This window comes from Caretta caretta, chromosome 2 (genome assembly GCF_965140235.1).
Source record: "Caretta caretta isolate rCarCar2 chromosome 2, rCarCar1.hap1, whole genome shotgun sequence".
NCBI lineage: Eukaryota > Metazoa > Chordata > Testudines > Cheloniidae > Caretta > Caretta caretta.
The window spans coordinates 214,125,009-214,145,091 of NC_134207.1; the positions used below are offsets into that span (position 1 = coordinate 214,125,009).

The 20,083-nt window shown below is 38.8% G+C and overlaps 1 protein-coding gene across 1 annotated transcript; it reads left to right on the top strand.

Moving 5' to 3' along the window:
- The first annotated feature begins 2,346 nt into the window (after positions 1–2,346).
- On the top strand, positions 2,347–19,591 carry AGR3 (anterior gradient 3, protein disulphide isomerase family member). The gene is made up of 8 exons (XM_048836969.2): positions 2,347–2,462; positions 6,792–6,936; positions 10,782–10,845; positions 12,435–12,487; positions 13,149–13,225; positions 13,396–13,459; positions 17,422–17,505; positions 18,388–19,591. The coding sequence occupies exons 2-8, from the start codon at positions 6,831–6,833 to the stop codon at positions 18,435–18,437; spliced, it is 498 nt and encodes a 165-aa protein (XP_048692926.1). The 5' UTR covers positions 2,347–2,462; positions 6,792–6,830; the 3' UTR covers positions 18,438–19,591.
- Positions 19,592–20,083: the final 492 nt, after the last annotated feature.

The window sequence follows — 20,083 nt, forward strand, 5'->3', positions numbered from 1 at the left end:
TGAATGCTGCATATATGAAACAGTAGCAGGTTGGAGGGTTCTACCTCATGAGCAGTGACTGGATTTAGAAACTTAAGGCATCTAGCATGACTCTCTATAAAATTCAAGTCAATTCCAACTCCTCCATTATGACAGTGACATCCTTTTGACAGGTCTTTCTACATCTGACTATGCCTGTTGACATTTCCCCATCCTATTGGAATCAGCAATCAGACTACTAAAGCTGTACCCAAGCAAGAGCTTTTAAAGCCTGTTGAAAGCATAGCAGCATCAGAAGCTTGTGGCTAGAGAATGGGATTCAGAGCCAAGAAATATTGGTTCTGCTCCTGGCTCTACCATGAACTTTTGTGCCATAGGGCAAGTCATGGAGCCTCTCTGCCTCAGTTTTCCCATCTGTGAAATGGAGAAAACGATATTTACCCCGCAGAAGTGAGGAGACACTGAATTAATTCAATAGTTCTAAAGTGCTTCAGGATCCTCAGATGAAAGGTGTTAAAAGAGCAGAAGTGTTATAGAGCAATAGAATTGTGCCTGTGCCATGCAAGTAGACCAAGTGGGTGGAGGGAGATAAGGAGAAGCCAAAAGGTGAATAAGGTTAGCAAGTACTTCCAGCTCCTGACTGATCATAATCATGTTAGCTATATGCCAAAAATATAGATATTTATCTTCTGTGCTCCTGGGCCTGTACTTACTGGTTGTGCATGAGAAACAGGCCTGATTGTGTAGGATATATAGGCAGGAGCACAGAAGATATCTGGCAGAGCAGATGCCTGATAATTTAAGCAGCTTTGCATTGAGTCCATCTCCAGTTATAATTCTATCTGACTGAACTACTATGCCTTGAATCCCAGCAACATTAGAGTACCTGCCAGAGGTGAGGAACAATCCTGTCAAATCTATCCAGCAACATACTTAAATGCACTTACAATATTTTTCAGTCCTATTTTTCTCCAAATAGTTCTTTAATTACTAAGCAATTTGTAGTAAGGTGGAGAGTAAGACATACTGAGGCTTTGTATGATTTTATGTTTGGCATTCCTGGGTGATTACACTTTTAAAGTGGAAGCCAAGATAGCTCAGAGCTTTGGATGGATGCCTTTTGGTGTGAAGGTTCTTTAGACCAAAATCTAAATGAACACATAAAATAAAGCTATTTGTTTTAAAACAAGGGTTTGCGTCCAATTTTCTAACCAGTCCACTTTCTCTTTGTATTTGATCCTTAAGGTAGTGAAAATATTGTGTAATTAAATGCAAAAATACTTGAAATACAAACTTCTGTGCACTCAGTTACAAATATTAAAGATGGCTTTTGTATACACAATGATACATCACATTTTCATAGCTTAGTTGTTTCACTGCAACTGCAAATAAGGAGAAAATGCCTGTGCGGCAATACCAACTAGAAAGCAAACTTTCCGAAAGGAAATTCTGTAAAACAAAGCTGTAATTTTTCCAGAGCTTTTTTTGATCATATATGGAAGTCCTCATGTGATAATTTCAAACATCAATGAGCTATAACCAGGGATGGGCCAAAGTAGCAGAGCTTAAAGCTGGAGCCAAAATTCAGTTGAGAGAGAACTGGGGGAAATCATTTTGGTTTAAGACACATGATCTTACACCAGTTACTACAATATAGATCTCATTAATATAAAATGTCAGAGAAAGAATCCAGTTGTATTAGAGAGATTGTTTCTGATTTATCTGAATTTCTGTGCAAAAGCTGCACCAGAGCAGACAAAGATAACCTAGGTAATTCCTGTTCTATCCAAGGACAATGAAGCACTTCTATGTTTGTCAAGCTGGGTCAGAACTATATTAGGCATCATGTCTAAAAAACCTCCTATCTTTAAACTTTAACTTAAAGAAACAATATAATCCTTAGATTCATGATCTTTAAAGTAGCATTCTGTTATCCTCCTAAATTTAAAGAAACAAGTTTCCTTCATTTGTTAATTACATTCCTCCATACAAAGTAACTTTTGTGTCTTCCTATTAACTTCATATCTAATCTGCCAGCACCAGTGAACCCAGCTATTCATTGGGAACAATAGCACATACAGTTTCATCTTTCACTGACCGTTTCTTTTTTCACTGGACTGAGGCCAGACCCAAACTATTTGGGGGGAAAAGTCACAGACACACACAAGTCACTATTTATTTTGAGTCCCAATATGATGACACCTGATACAAGCCAAGATGGAGAGAAATCTGAGTATTTAGTGTACAAGCATGAGAATTCACAAGAGTAAAAAGTTAAAGGGGAGGGCAAAAGGGGTGTGGGAAGAAAAAAAATTCTTGGTTTCAGACTAACTGGTTCCTGTTGTTTTTGCAGGTGAATACACTCTTGTTGCTATGCTCCTAGAACTGTTCAGGTCAGATATTTTTGTGTGGATAAATCACACCCATTTTTAAACTAGCCACCTCCAGAAAGGAACTTTTATCAGCAGACCTGATCAGCTAAGGTGAGCAAACAGTTTTCAGCATTTACATGTATTTATTTAGTAGTGAATCTATGTTATCTATAATGTATATAATCTACCTATAATGTGCGTGCTGTTGGGGAAGAATAAGAAAAAAAGGTTAACTGGCAAAAAAAAATTCTTCTAAAGGGGAATATGTAACAGAAGCGGGGCTGATTTCAAGGGTGTGTCCTATAACAAATGCATCGTTTAAACCAGCACACTGGCATTGGATCTCATAAGATCAAAAATGGACTTTAAAGCTTCATCCATCAACAATGGTGGCAATTATCTTTCATAGCAGCCATCCTGGGCTTTCGTTATGATGATTTTCTGAAAAAAAAGTTATTTAACTGTGAGAAAAATATTTCTGTTGGCCTTGAGCTAGAAAACTGTGTTTATTTCCTAAGATTTCTTGACAGTAAGAAGTATCTTATTTATCTTGAAGGAAATTACTGATTTGTATGTTTCATAGGTGTTATATCATCAGAAATCTGAGACTATTTCACCAAGCCCTAACTATTAATGTTTTCACATTTTGGAAATATAAAACAAAATATAAGTGACAGACCTATCAAAGATTAGTGCTAAAACCTACCTAATGCTAAAGATTATTAACCCCCACATGCAATGGCTACAAGGAATATTTTTGTTGAGCTAATACTGTAAATTACAACCTATAATTTTAATGGCCATGGATAGTGATCTGCACAGCCCCAAAGAGAATTTGGGATTGATTTTCTGTTCCCAGTAATTTTTCAGTCCCAGGGTTAAAGCAGTAGTCTTATTCCCTCTTTGTGGAACAATGGGAGACCTCCCATTTCTCAGCACTCAACTTCAAGCCCTTCAGCAAGCTAAAGAGCTCCAAAGGTGTTCTCATCCATTCCTGAATGGAGGGAGGGTATCTGCTACACATAACACACAGGGTGGGGTATGTAAAACAAAGAAAAAAATGTAGGCTTCTTAAAGCCCCAGAAGAAACAAAGTGAACCACTATGGACTAGAGTTGGGATGGAAAATATTATGGTGACTTTACTGATTGTTTTAGAAACCTAGAGGAGTCTCTTAATAGTTATGGAATCCTTAGGAGAGGATAATACTTGCAAGGATTAATTTTCTTTTCTTTTTTTTTTTTTTTTTTTTTGTTCTAAGCAGCAAATTCTATTGTGGCCCCTTTGAAGAGAATCTGTTTTTTGAGTTGAGACTGAAAGGTGTAGGAGAACTAGTACTGGAATGCACCTGCCAGAACTGGAGTTGGTAACAGTGATACATGTGGCATTGGAGGGCTTGCATATAGACAGTGTAAACGCCCCCAAAACTTTTCATGACTGCCCATCCTGAGATGGTGCTGTAGCTATTACACTAATAACATTCAGTCTGAGTTGGTCCTGGTGAAATTCCACAATGAATGTGCTACTGAGTTCAAATTTAAAGTATTCTCCATTACAACAGGCTTAATCCTTGTTGTTGTTTTTTTAATTTTTAGTCAGAGGCCTCTCTCATAGACTTTAAGGCCAGAAGGGACCATCATCTACTCTGACCTCCTGCACATTGCAGGCCACAGAATCTTGCCCACCCATTCCAGTAAAACTCCGGCTGAATTACTGAAGTCCTCAAATCTTGAATTAAAGACTTCAAGTTACAGAGAATTCACCATTTACACTAGTTTAAAACTACAAGTGACCCATGCCCCATCCTGTAGAGAAAGGCAGAAATCCCCCAGGGTTTCTGCCAATCTGATCCAGGGGAAAATTCCTTCCCAACTGCAAATATGGCAATCAGTTAGACCCTGAGCATGTGGGCAAGACCCAGGAGTCAGATGCATAGTAATGAATTCTCTGTTATAATTCAGAGTCCTCTCCATCTTGTATTCCATCCCTGGCCTTTGGAGATACTTGTACTAGCAATCGCAGATCGGCTACATGCCATTGTAGGGAGTCTCATCATACCATCCCCCCCACATAAACGTATCAAGCTCAGTCTTCTAGCCAGTTAGGGTTTTTTCTCCCACTGCTCCCCTTGGAAGGCTGGTTCCAGAACTTCACTCCTCTGATGGTTAGAAACCTTTGTGTAATTTCAAGCCTAAGCGTATTGATGACCAGTTTATATCCATTAATTCTTGTGTCAACGTTGGTGTTTAACTTAAAAATAAATACCAGGGTGGGGAGGAGTTAGCCCTCTGATTTATTTATAGTGGGAACTGGATTTATAGTGGGAACGGGAAAAATTTAGTTTATTATTATTCTCAACAGATTGTGTTATTATGCATAAAGGACTGCCACTAAAATTAGCATCACAAGCGATAGTGAGCCAATACAGAGATTCAATTTTCTCTTCTGCAGCATGCAGTTCCATGACACTGCATACTTTGCCAATAACATTCAAACAACACATAGGACTTTGGAGATACAATATATAGCAATGACTGGACCATGTTATACCAATAAAATAAAAACCAGCAGGATCTTATTAAAGGGGAAAAGGCAAAATTCCACATTTATTGTGAATACAGAAAGAATCATAGTAAGCAGTTAGTTATAGCTATAACATTCCATTCAATCTCATATTTAGTCACACATTCATTCACACACACACACACACACACACAGGTTCTGCAAGGTTGCTATCATAGTTACCGGCCTTAGAGTTGCTCATGGTGGCCTGGACATGAGGAGGGAGCAGGGCCTTGTCAGATGCTCATCTGATGCTCCTGGAATTTGGTTTGCAGAATCAGACCCCTCAAAGTTCTCACTTTCCAGAGTCCATTTTTATAGGAATTTCTTCCTATGCCAGTCTGTTGGAATTGCTTCATCATGCTGTTGCTGAATCAATCAGCAGATAGCACATTCCAGACGGCTCCGTGCTGCCAGATGTTATCTTGTTCTTTGGTTCTCCCATTCTTGAGGCTGTTGGGTGGATTCCAGTCTGCCCTCCGGGGGTCCTCTGGTTATTTCCACTTATGCCTTCTTCAGCCGATGGACACTGGATTCTTAGGCTGGCACCTCCCTGATCATTCAGTTATTATCCACACCAAGCATCCATCCACATACATCCTCTATCTCTATTTTAATCACAATTGTTAATACAACAAAAGGGCGGGGAGTCTCTGGGTGCTGTTTCTGTTGTTACAGAGTATTGCTTTGAGTCTCTCTCTGTGTGAATTGCTTTGAGAACAGACTCTGTCTTAGAATGTACTAACGCAATTAGCAGCTTGCAAGTTTCACACATAGAGGGAGAGAAACAGTACCAAAAACCAAGAGACCTCTTAATTAGTAATACCCTGGAATTTAAACTATGGGGAATCAAACTCATTTGTGATTTTAATACAGAACTTCTTTAATATGATCCAACAACCAGACCAGAGGGGGGAAAGTACCATTTTTTAAAAACAGAAATTCTAACTAAGTTCAAAAGTGTTTGATTTAAAAAAAAATTCCTGTTTGCACAGATTTTGCTCTTCTCACTTCTAATCAGAAGCAGAAATCATAATGTTTCAGGAGTGGCTATTCTCATACAAGTTTTGCCCTGAATACACACACGTACCCCTAGAATACAGCAATTTCCATGACATTTTCTGAGTTAAGATATTCAGATATTTTGGACAAAGGTCAGACTAACACTCAAACTTTCAAAAACTTTTCAAATACATCAATGCACTGATGTTTTCTCATTATTAAAAGCAATTTTTTAAAAATGTAGTTATAAATGTGTTTTTCACTTTGTAATTTTAAATTGTTTTCTGGGAAATCCCTTCCTGATGTTTCTCCAGTGTGTCTTGTTACACTGGAATCTACCAGAAGACAAACTTTTTGTAATTTTCCCTAACTTTTTTGGAAGGGACATCATCAACAAAAGTTGGAGCAGAAAACCTACTGTCAGTAGAAATGTTCCCATGCCATTAGGTTTTATTAATTATTATTATTATTATTATTAATTCCAACAACACAGTTTGGGGAAAGGAAAACACAACCTCAGAAGCATTATCCTTCCATGTTTTCAACCCAATAATTATAATATTGGACTAGTGCATGACAACTGGAATGTGAAATTGACTAGAAATTAAAGTGAAACTGATTCATTTTTCACTGTTCAAAACGATAGTAGTAACTCTATATTATTCTCCAGATATATTTCTGACAAATTTGCAGTATGTTTACATATCTAGGGTAGGCCACCTGGACTCTGGACTATTGTCATCAAGCAAGTCCACTGTTTCCAGAAACAAACAAAACAGTCATTCTGGTGTAGATTATTAGAATGCTATTAAAATCATCTTCCAGATGGCAACTTGTAATGAACCCACCCAACTAACAAGGTTGCTTCATTTTCCAGTTTCACGGCTGCATTGAAAGGGGCTTTCTTAAAGAAATAATGATGCATTCAGCATTGGCTTTGTCACTGCTGCTAATCGCAGTCTCTTCCAACCTCGCGATGGCAATCAAAAAGGAAAAAAGAGCTCCCCAGACACTGTCGAGAGGTGCAGTATGTTCACTTTATTTAATTGTTTAGTTAATATAAAATGCACCCACATGTTTAAATTTAATATAATCTTCTATTTTAAGACATTTGATAGAATATGATGTTTATTTTAAGTGTGTTTATTTTCTCTGAAAGGGACTATGTAAAAAGAACACTTTGTTATTCAACTGATCTACCCCTTGTGTGCATTCACTCATATCAGTTTTCTTTCTTGCCCCTCACCCTTACTGATTTTTAGTCCTTTCAGCTCTGCAAAACCAGCAGACCTAACGGTGAGCAGGGCTCTGTTTTGTCTTGTGCAGTGAAATAATTTACACAGTTCCAATAAGTTATGCCTGCACAAACCAATGAAACAATGGAGTTGTACAGACAGCACAGAGGGCCTCTCTCACAGAGTCCACTCACCACTAGGGCGACTCCTCCTGACTGCTCTGGGAATTAGCTCCACTCTGGTCTGGCGTACCTTTCCTCACCCCATGGTCTCTGTCTGGAATTCAGGGTATTCCTTCTCATGATTTAGCCCTCCAGCCAGGTTCCTGGACAGTCTTCCCATTCCAGGGTATCAGAGTCCCTTTGGGCATCTGTCCCAGGGAGCCTTTGGCTCCACTGCCCAGTTTATGCTACTATCCCAGTGGCTGGTAGAGGAACCTGAGCCGACCTACTACTCCAGGTGCCAGGTCAGGCAGTCTATGTCCAGCACCTATGGTCTGTTTGCATCCAGACCCTGCTGCCGTATCCCTGGCCTCCTTCCTATTTCTTTGCTCTCATCCTCTAGCCTCCCCACTCCCTAGGTGTATCAGCCCAAACTTCCTTCTCCCAGGGAGTGACTGCAAACCACTTCCCCTGCAGCAGCTTTTGGCTGTGAACTTCCTGGCTTTATACCAGCCCTGCCTGCCTATTCCTTCTCAGCTGGTTCCACCTTCAATCAGCCTTTCAAGCTCTGTCTCTCCCTCAGTTGCAGCCTATCAGGTTAATTCACTCAACCTGCCCTGCCTTGTGTGGCACATCACAGCCTCATTTGGCCTGCAGAACTTGTTACTAATAATGATGTAGTAGAAATAAATAACCCAACTTGACACATTTGACATGGAAATCACATAGACTTCACACACGCACACACACACTAACAAACAATTTTTGCTTAATTATTTTTAAAGAACAGAAGCACATTTAGAGACTGACCAATGAGGATGCTCACATATCTATCTCCTGTCCCTTAGCTGTTCATTTTCACACTTTTAAGAAGTTCCTTGTTATGCAACATTTTCAACCTTAATGTTAACCAGTCTTTAACTTTACATGTAATGATTTTCTCTGTATTAATTCCCTTAAGAATATGGGCACAGGAGTAGTTTAGGAGTTCTGCAAGGTCCTTGCCACTTCTCCATCTCCATTTGTGGAATTTGGATAATATGACTTGCTTTGCATAATCTCCAGCTACTTCCCCTGCCTCTCCCTATCACGTAATGTTTAAGAACTCTGTAGTCCTCAATTACCCATAACTCACACTTGGCAAAATTCATCCCACACAAAGAAAATTAGCACAAGGCATATGCACCACGTAATTCCCATCTAATCCTAATTACCCCTGAGGGCTGAACATCCTTCCATGCAAAGAGAGGGGAACTCCCTGTAGCTGAAGGTCTGATAACCTATTGCAATCATAGAATCATAGAATATCAGGGTTGGAAGGGACCTCAGGAGGTCATCTAGTCCAACCCCCTGCTCAAAGCAGCACCAATCCCCAATTAAATCATCCCAGCCAGGGCTTTCTCAAGCCTGACCTTAAAAACTCTAAAGGAAGGAGATTCCACCACCTCCCTAGGTAACACATTCCAGTGCTTCACCGCCCTCCTCGTGAAAAAGTTTTTTTCCTAATATCCAATCTAAATCTTTCCCATTGCAACTTGAGACCATTACTCCTTGTTCTGTCCTCTGCTACCACTGAGAACAGTCTAGATCCATCCTCTTTGGAACCCTCTTTCAGGTAGTTGAAAGCAGCTATCAAATCCCCCCTCATTCTTCTCTTCTGCAGACTAAACAATCCCAGTTCCCTCAGCCTCTCCTCATAAGTCATGTGTTCCAGGCCCCTAATCATTTTTGTTAGCCTCCGCTGGATGCTTTCCAATTTTTTCACATCCTTCTTGTAGCGTGGGGCCCAAAACTGGACACAGTACTCCAGATGAGGCCTCACCAATGTCGAATAGAGGGGAACGATCACATCCCTCGATCTGCTGGCAATGCCCCTACTTATAGAGCCCAAAATGCCATTGGCCTTCTTCATACTGAAGTCCTGCAGTCCTTGACCAGCAAGGCTTTAAAAAAGTGCCAGGACTAAGCCCTAATATGTCACTCCAGCATAGGACAGGATTGAAAATGAAAGCTAGAATCATTTGAGTTTTGCAGCATAAGGCATCGTTCCTTATTTTGGACGAAATGTGGACAAAATAGCCATGGACAGCATGTCAACAGCTTGCTTGCTCTGAATTCTAAGCTTCTGAAACACAGTATAAGTTTAAGCACGTAACTTGCAGCCCCCAGAACTCATAAGGGAATATATTGCTCTTTCCAGCAGTCCAGATTGCTAAGAAATCTCTCCTGCAATAAAAAGGCCTCATATTAGCTCTTCTGAGCTATAAGACAACCCCCTACCTCAGTCACTGAATCAAGCCAAGCTCAGCTGCTTCTTGGTCAAACAGATCAGAATAATATTACCAACCTGAGAGATGCATTGTTATCCTAAATGGTCCTCCTTATAAATGATAGGAGGCCAAGAGATACCAGATTTAAAACGTCTCAGGCTTTCCTCTTTAACCCAAGAGAATGCAGCCCGAATCTCACTGAAGATAAGTACTGACAAGACTGGATAAGGAAAGAGATTGAACAATATTGGCTGTTGTCACTAGGTGGAGCTTTACTACAAGATCCTACATGGTTGATATTGACCAAGATACTCAGCAGAGAAGAATCAGGCAGGATCTTCAGCTGGCTCCAAATGCCTTCTCAATTGGTGTTCAACCCTGGCAGCAATAGTGCTCCCACTGCAGCCTTAGCAGGGAAGTAACATTGTTAAGGAGTCTGAACCTATTAAACAAGAACCTACACACTGGTGATCTGACTGGGCACATGAATCAATTTGACAATACCCTCCTCAAAACCAGAAAGTGACACGGTGGGGATGAGTGGAGAGGCTGGTAATTCATCTGGAAATATTTTTAATATTAATTCTTGTTAAAGACCGCATGTACAGACATAGTGTTGCCAACTCCTAATGTTCAAAAATCATGATTCAGGGCCAAAAATTATGAGATTAAAAACAACTCATAATTTTTAATCTAAATATTGATTTTGGAATCCTTTTGTCTTCTGGTATTTGAAATTTTAGGGGGTCCCATTTTCAAACTTTTCTCTACAACTATGAGGGTTGGGAACTCTTTTTTCATCCTACTTTTGCCCTCTGACTTCAGGTTCTTCACCAAATGCAGATCAGTCAGACTCAGGGACTTGGGAACAGATGAAGATAGGCAGGCACCAAGTGGAATTTACGAAGTGCTTAAGTTTGGCAACTAACCTGCCTAGGCGTTTTTGAAATTCCAACTTTGTGTCTATCGGCCCCTTTAGAAACTTGAATACTTTTGTAAACCTGTTCCCTTGTCCTCTGTGCCTAAGTTTACTTATCTGTAAAATTAGTGTAATACTCAAAAGTTGAGAGACTTAATATCTATATGGAGTTTTGAAGGCATTGGATAAAAAAATCCTATCTCTGTGCAAGATTTTGATAAATGCCCAAAACATAAATTATTTTCAAGACTCTGTTGGTTAATCCCTCCATTGTGATTACAGGCTGGGGAGATGATATTACTTGGGTGCAAACTTATGAAGAAGGGCTTTTTCAAGCAAGAAAAAGGTAAAGAACATTTAGAAAAAATAAAATTGTCAAGTCAGCTGAACTATCTAGTCAAAGTACTGTAAAGAAACAAAGCAAAATAAAAAATCCCACTCTAGCTAATCTAGAAAGCATCTTGTAACAAAACAAAAATGTAATTCTATAAATAAAAGCAACATCTTTTTGGTAATCATGCTGTGGCTTACTGCATCAAGCACTGTTCGACAAAATGTTGGCATTTATGCATGTGCTATGGAATAGAAAATTGCCACAGGATAAATATCTTATCAGAAAGTAAACAGACTTTTTATGATGATGAATTCCTCATCTTCACCACAACAGTATGAGCCAGTGATAGAGCCTCGGGCAATACTCTATTGCATTAACTGTTATCTCAGTGCTTTCCCCTTTGGCTTATAGTATTAAATACATGGGCAGTTCCCCACTGTTCACAACTCATCCAGAATGAGTTCTTGAATAAGCATCACTTTGAGATTCAGCAGGAAGTCCACTTGAGGATTCCTCTACACCTCATAACCTCACTCTCCTCCAAATCGCTCCTCCAAACCCACTTCTTTCTACATCAACAGAGCACAGTCCCAGGCCAACCTACCAACTCAGTTTTAAAAGAAGGGGCAACTAATCTGATGCATACCTTGTGAAAGCAAGGAGAAAAATCCTACCATTGACTGCAGTGGCAAAACACATAGTTATAAGCGCTGTGCTGAGCATGAGAAGTGGTCAAAAAAATTTTTTTTAAAAGTGTCTCACAGATTTGGGTTTTTTAATTATTTTTTCCGTTTTCCCCAAAAATGTTGAAAATTTATCTAAATTTTTAAATGTCATCAACAGTTTTCATTTGGAGAAAAATGTAAGCCAATTCCACAGCTGCTCAACACACACTCACCCCCGCCCCCATCACACCCCAATTTTTCAGTGAAACTTTTCATAGACAATTTTCAAGGGAAGGGCAGTTTAATCAAATATAGATTTTTTTGAAGAAGAAAAAAAACTTGTAGTAAACCAGATCCAGGACATTTTGACTAGCTCTACTCAGTTGTAAGTGTCCACAAGATTGGGCTACAGGACTGGAGAAAGATTCTCTTTGTAAGCCTTTCTGGAACTATATATTAAGCAATAATAAAAAGATGATTCTCTGCAGTCTCCAAGCTGAGAACCTCTTAGTTTAGACAGGTTTCAGAGTAACAGCCATGTTAGTCTGTATTCGCAAAAAGAAAAGGAGTACTTGTGGCACCTTAGAGACTAACCAATTTATTTGAGCATGAGCTTTCATGAGCTACAACTCTCACGAAAGCTCATGCTCAAATAAATTGGTTAGTCTCTAAGGTGCCACAAGTACTCCTTTTCTTAGTTTAGAATATATCTTGCTCCTCTATTTTGTTGCATTCCTTTTTATGAAGGAGTTACATGAAACTCTTGTCCCTAAGCTCAGAAATATGCTCCATTCTTCCCAATGCCTCAGTCTAGTTATTAGTTTGGTGTAACATAATATACAACAGCAGTTGCATATCCGGGCCTGTTTGTAAAATTAGAGTCACTTGAATACTCATCAGATGATCTAATTATGTAATTTTTTATTGTTATTAAAGTAACAAACCACTGATGGTCATTCATCATCTGGAGGACTGTCAATACTGCCAAGGTAATTTCAATTGTCTGATTGTTAAATTAATTTGAGGATTTTTGGAACATATATGCGCCAATATCTAGATTGTTACATGGCCCGTTACCATAGTTATCTGTAACACTTTCTCAGATGTGCTACATATTCAATAGAAAGTATCTCCAAAAAGTACATAATGAAAACAGGCTGCTTACAAACCTCACCTTTTACAACAGAGAACATGAAAAAATACCTTACAAAGCTGTTCTGCAAAGCCTGACGCAGCATTAGATGGTTTAAATTAAGATGCATGAATTTACTCCTCACTCATTGAACAGATTTAATATTGTTCTTTCCTCCTGAACGGGTAATCAGAGAAGGAGACTAGGGCATGACTGCTGAAATTGACCGAAGAAGAATTTACAGAGAATAATACACTTTTGTCAAGCTCTGGCTTGATACCCATTGAAATGAAAGGCTTCAGGAATAACAGGAGAAAGCTTCCATTTGTATAGCTGAAGGTTGTCACGACACAGGACAAAACCAAAAAGTGGTGATAGATCTGTGACCTGTCTCATTAAAAATGTGGAGAAAGCAAAGCATGAAAGTCTCATGCATATGTTGCCACAGTGTAGAAGGAAAAACAGATTTTGGAAACAGTGATTGAGAGCAGCTTTTAAAACCATCACATCTTTTCTAGCACTGAAGAAGGTTTTTTCAGAAAATGAGGAAATACAAGAAATGGCTCAAAATAACTTCATCATGCTAAATCTCATGGTAAGGTGATATATATTGCACATTTTAAATCGATGCTTTTCAGCATATGTTGTCATTTTAGCATTATCTACCATGGCTTCATATGCTCCTATCATATATTTCAAGCACAGATGCTAGTTTCACAAAGTGCGAATGAATATTTAATAATTTGCTTTTAATTTTCCTGCCAGCATGAAACCACTGATAAGAACTTGTCACCTGATGGGCAATATGTACCTCGAATCATGTTTGTAGGTATGCACAAAATGTATCTTCTTCTTTAAAAATGAAACCTCATTTCAATAGTATGTATGTGTTATAGGAATTTTCTCCCTCATGATATACAAGATATTTAACATTTTTATTTGCTAATTTTTGAGTTAGAATGGTATTTACCAAACCCTTGCTTCTTCAAGGACATACAGGCATCAAACAGAACCATAAAAATGTAGGGCTGGAAGGGATCTTGAGAAATCACCTAGTCCATCCACCTGCGCTGAGGCAGGATTACATATGCCGAGATCATCCCTGACAGGTGTTTGTCTAACCTGTTCTTTAAAAACTCCAATGATGGGGACTCCACAACCTTCCTTGGAAGCCTATTACAGAGCTTGACTACCCTCATAGTTAGAACGCTTTCCTTAATATCTAAATCTCTCTTGCTGCAGACTAAGCCCATTACTTCTTGTCCTACCTTCAGCGGACATGGAGAAAAACAGATCCTCTTCCTCTTTATAACAGCCTTTTACATATCTGAAGACTTATTAGATACTCCCTCATTCTTCCCTTCTCTAAACTAAATATCCCCTCTAGCAGGGGACAGCACGGACAGACAGATACGCACATGCACACAGAGAGAACAAGGCTCATCTCCTCCAGCAGACTAGAGGAGCAAGGGATAGGTGAGAGTTGGGGGTGAAGTGTATGTGAAAGTAGTTTGGGTTTGAGTCCCCCCTTCAATCTTAGAATTCCATTCCCATAGGCTCTTCCCACTCCTGGCTTGAGCTTGAACATGGTGTGACATTGTCAAAACATCGCCACTTCGTGTAGAATCCTTGGGCCCCTGGGTTGAGGGAGATGGCAGGAGCCAATGGTTCCACATACGGTAAAGGGGATAATAAATGAAAGGTGCAGCACTGGCAGATGTTGCAGCGGGGGCAGGAATCCACAAGCTATGGGGGAAAAAAATGATTTAATCAACTCGGATTTAAAATCAGTCTACCAAGGCAGCTCGCCACAGATCTGTCTACAAAAGAAATCAATGCTATATACATAGTCCCCTGACCCTCCAAAACCAAGCAGAGTCTCAGCTATTGGCAAGTGTAGCAAGAGGAGGAGTTTACTGAGTTGCCTAACTGGAAAGACATCTCCACGAATGTCTAATAAATTGTTCATACAGCATTGCAATAGTATGTCCCTGCAAATAGTCTCATGGTGGGTGCAGTGTGTATTTTTAATGCACTGGTCACTAGGCTGGTAAAAAAGGGATATGTCAGCCTGCAATATAACTCAGATTTGCACCAGGCCAGCTGATCCCAAAAAGAATTGAATCCAATGCCACATGGGGGCAGGGATGCTCTGAAGCTACAATGCAATCCCAGGGCTGCTCAAGTAGAAGCGGTTGTAAATGGGGAAATTATGTAAGTGAGTGTTTCACACACACACACACACACACCCGCATCAATCCTGGTCCCTCTCTTTCTAAGTGCCAGCCCTTACAGCCGCTGTAAGGCCCATGCGGGGGATGAGAGATGGGGGATGAGAGGTATTGTTGACAGGTCCCGATAGTCATTATTTTCAAACAAGTTGCCTCCTTCAGGAAAGGACCAATGAGGGGATATAAACCAACAGTTACAAACACACAGTGTTGTATCTTCATGGCAAATGTGGAATTTTCATTTTTTTTAAACTGTCACAAAGAGGGAGAAATCATGTAGGATCAATGATGGACGAGCTCAGTGTGGCTCTTAGACCCCTGATATGTAGACCGCCAGGAATCCAAAGTGTTCTTCTTGGTGGTCTTCAGAATGAATAATTTTCAAGTCTCAAAATGGTGCAGTGGCTATAGCCCTAACTTTGACTGTGGAGACCTGAGTTCAAATCCCTCCTCCATCATAGACTCCTTAAGTGACTTAGGCAAATCACTGTTTTTCTATGGCTTAGTTCCCCTATTGTAAAATGAGGATAATAGTATTTCCCTACTTTTCTGGGAAGGATGAATGCATTAAAGATTGTGAGATGCTCAGATACTATGGTGATGGGGCCATAAAAGTCAAGTTATGAGAATCTTCGCCAGAAAGCTTGAGAAGGGAAATGAGCCAAAGAGAGGATAATAAAAGTTGGCCCTCAGAAACTAAAAGTCTGAGAATCACAGTAATACATTATTCTGGCTCTGAAAGCTCCACATAAATTATATGAATGCCTTACCAAAAGTATGTGCATAGTTTTACATACTGAATATTAGGGCTGTTGATTAATCGCAGTTAACTCATGCAATTACCTCAAAAAAATTAATTGCGATTAATTGCAGTTTTAATCAAACTGTTAATCAATAGAATACCAGTTGAAATTTATTAAATATTTTGGATGTTTTTCTACATTTACAAATATATTGATTCCATTTACAACACATAATTCAAAGTGTACAGTGCTCATTTTATATTATTTTTATTACAAATATTTGCACTGTAAAAATGATAAGAAATAGTATTTTTTCAATCCACTTCAAACAAGTACTATAGTGCAATCTCTTTATCACGAAAGTTGAACTTAAAAATGTAGATTTTTTTTTTTTTGGTTACATAAGTGCACTCAAAAACAAAACAATGTAAAACTTTAGAGCCTACAGGACTACTCAGTCCTACTTTTTGTTCAGCCAATCACTAAGATAAATGAGTTTGTTTACATTTGCAGGAGATAATGCTGCCCTCTTCTTATTTACAATGTCTCCTGAAAGTGAGAACAGGCTTTTGCATGGCACTTTTGTAGCCGGCGTTGCAAGGTATTTACGTGCCAGATATACTAAACATTCATATGCCCCTTTATGCTTCAGCCACCATTTCAGAGGACATGCTTCCATGATGACAACACTCGTTACAAAAATAATGTGTTAATTACATTTGTGACTGTACTCCTTGGGGGAGAATTGGAGGTCTCCTGTTCTGTTTCACCCACATTCTGCCATATATTTCATGTTATAGCAGTCTTGGATGATGACCCAGCATGTGTTGTTCATTTTAAGAACACTTTCACCGCAGATTTGACAAAACACAAAGAAGGTACCAATGTGAGATTTCTAAAGATAGCTACAGCACTCTCCTAAAGTTTAAGACTCTGAAGTGCCAAAATCTGAGAGGGATGGAGCATGCTTTCAGAAGTCTTAAAAGAGCAACACTCCAATGTGGAAACTACAGAACCCAAACCACCGAAAAAGAAAATCAACCTTCTGCTGGTGGCATCTGACTCAGATGATGAAAATGAACATGTGTCGGTCTGCTTTGGAATGTTATCGAGCAGAACCCGTCATCAGCATGGACCAATGTCCTCTGGAACGATGGCTGAAGCATGAAGGAACATATGAATCTTTAGCACATCCAGCATGTAAATATCTTACAACACCGGCTACGATAGTGCCAAGCAAACACCTGTTCTCACTTTCAAGTGACATTGTAAACAAGAAGCGGGCAGCATTATCTCCTGCAAATGTAAACCAACTTGTTTGTATTCTATGTTGTAACTGAAATGAATATGTTTTAAAATGTAGAAAACATCCACAATTATTTAAATAAATGGTATTCTATTATTAACATGTGATTAATTGTGCGATTAATGACAATTTTTTTAATCACATGATTAATCGCTATTGCTTTTTTAATTACTTGACAGCCCTACTGAATATACATTCAGTCAAATTAGCCTCCTTTTGTGATATTTTCCTTTAAACATGCAATAGAATATACATGCTGGTGAACATAACATATAGCCCTATTTAACAATTAATACATAATACTTAAAATAAATATCTCACTCGTTCAGTAAGTATCAGTGTAATTAGAACTCTGGGTGGAAAACAATGTCATTATTCCATTTGCTCTAAATTAGTATCCTCCAAAATCATATTTAAGTTGACTCAGCCTCATATTCACAATCAGTAGATATTGAAGATGCTGTTACTGCGAATGCAATGGGATAATTGTATAATATGTCTCCTTTTTCAGACCCCTCTCTCACAGTAAGAGCTGATATCACGGGAAGATACTCTAATCGACTCTATACTTATGAACCACAAGACATACCATTGTGTAAGTATCCACATTGTGAATGTTTTGCGTTTCACACTGTGACCAATGAGACATACCCTACCCATTGACTTGTGCTTGAAGATCAGACAGCATTTCATTGTCCTTCCTGCTCCCCACCCCAAAAATACCTAGGGAAATTCTTTAAAAGAGTCTATAAAAATATGATTATGCGCTTGATCCTACAAGAGGTCGAACACTATGGTCCTGATCCAGCAAAGCACTTAAGTACGCAAATACTCCCACTGAAATTAGTAGGACTACTCATGTGAGTCAAGTTAAGTATGTGCGCAAAAGTTTACAGGACCAGGGTGTAACTGAAACAGTGAAAATTACTACCCACAAAAGGGCTGTCAAATGCACAAAGTAAACAACCTAGGGAAAAAATTGAGAAAATATTTTTCTACCAACTTTTTAAATTTAGAGTTACTTAGGTACAACCTAGGATTATTCATTGTCAGACAGAAAAGTAATTTTTCGAGTTGACCTTGTCCCTTTCATGTCACAACATCTATCAGAATGCATTTTTCTTACCCCAATAGAATATTAAATGTAATGAAGACCATTGATTTGTGTGTTAGCTCTTCATATATGATTATAAGATTTACTGTTGAGTATCAGTTTTAAAATATGAAAAATGAAAGGAAGTGAAAAGTGATGAACTGGAGCTTATCAAGTTCTTAGTAGTGATGAACTATGAAACGCTACACCCTCAGTTTCAGTAAAGGGTGCCAAAAATCCCACAATAGAAGATCTACAATATATTTTGTGCCCCAATATACATCAATTAATTCATAGGCGAAACATTTTAATAAATTGAGATTTTATTTTCAGATAGAAATGTACTTCAAATATTTTTTAATTTGCGGTTTATTCTTCTTTCAGTGATAGAGAACATGAAGAAAGCATTACGCCTCATTCAGACCGAACTGTAACTTGTGGCAGTGAAATCACCATAACCTCTACGAGGTGAAGTGGTACAAGAAACCCCTCCACATCTGAAATATACTCATTAGCTGATTTGTCTGTATTAGCATTTAAACCTTATAGCAATCAATTGTGGTACACAGAATTTCATATGAAAAAAATATATTTCCAGGTATATATAACCCTTTTGAAAGTGAAATAAATGTTTAGAAAGGATGAACGGAAATATTTAAAACATGTAAAACCTTAGCTGCAGAGATAAATTCAGGGGAATGGTAAAAAGATGCAAAAAAATCTTTGAATTCTAGGTCACTGATTCAAATCTGGTCCAGGAAAGCTTGACTAGAAATTGTAACCCATTCCATCTGGTGACTGCTTGGTAGCCTGCACCAGTTAATAACCTCTGATGAGAGGATCAGATCAGAAGACATTGCTTAGAGAGGCTGGAGCAGAAAAGGATAATATGTTCATTGTAACTTTTCAAGAGAAGGTCAGTTAGCAGTGTAGGAGTGGCTCGTCTTTGTGTCCAGCATTCTTCTGTACGACTCTGTGATTGTTAAAAGCAGAACATATACTTTGATGCTGAATATACAACGAATGCAGCTAAGTGCACAGTATGGGCTCCGTCAAGTAAAATTCAGCAAAACCTAAATAAAAGGCCTTTGACTTTGAGGAAAATACACTAATGCAATGGGGTAGAAGGAAGGAATTCTCAGCTTCAACATAAACTTCAGGGCCATGACACCCAGACATAAGAATGGCCATACCGGGTCAGACCAAAGGTCCATCTAGCCCAGTATCCTGTCTTCCGACAGTAGCCAATACCAGGTGCCCCAGAGGGAATGATATTCATCTGGTGATTCATCCCTTTCGCCCATTCCCAGCTTCTGGCATACAAAAGCTAGGGACACCATCCCTGCCCAATGGCTCCATGAACTTATCTAGTTCTTTTTTGAATGCTGTCACAGAGTCATTTGTTAAGAAGTAATTAAGTTACTCCTAGCTATAAAGTAAAATGTTGTTCATAAGGAGATTTGCTGTTATAACAGAGTTTGAGAGAGACTTGGAGAGAAATGATCTGTATGCTTAAAGAAAATTCAATTTCTTACTTCAGCCACTAATAGTATATTATCTTGACAACCAGAGAAATGAATTTTGTACCTGTAGGAAGATGTTGAAAATAAAATAAAACTGTCAAATATGTCCCTCCTAACCCTGTTTGGTTTTACTCATTTGATACACAATTCAAATTCTGTGTGAAGCATAGAAAATCCAGAGAACAGCCAGAATACGAGGGTCTAAAGTGGTATTACTTTGCTGTCATTTTCAAGTGTCATGATTAGACCTGGTCAGAACGGGGGGAGGGTGGGTCCCCCTGGTGAAAACTTGAAATTTCATTGAAAATTTTCAATCTATAATAATTTATTTTTTAATCAACCCTAGCTGTGAGTCCTGGTGTCCTTCATGTATCAAGGACTGACTTCTCAGTGCAGAACAATACTCTACATTTTCTGGTCAAGTCCAAAAAGCCACCTACCATTCCAGAGGACTTCAAGAAATATGCCTAGCAATCATCATGATTTCCATTCCCTCAGTGACTGGAAATACAGTGAAAGGCTGTGAATGAAATAAATGGAAGAGCATGGCTTCTTAT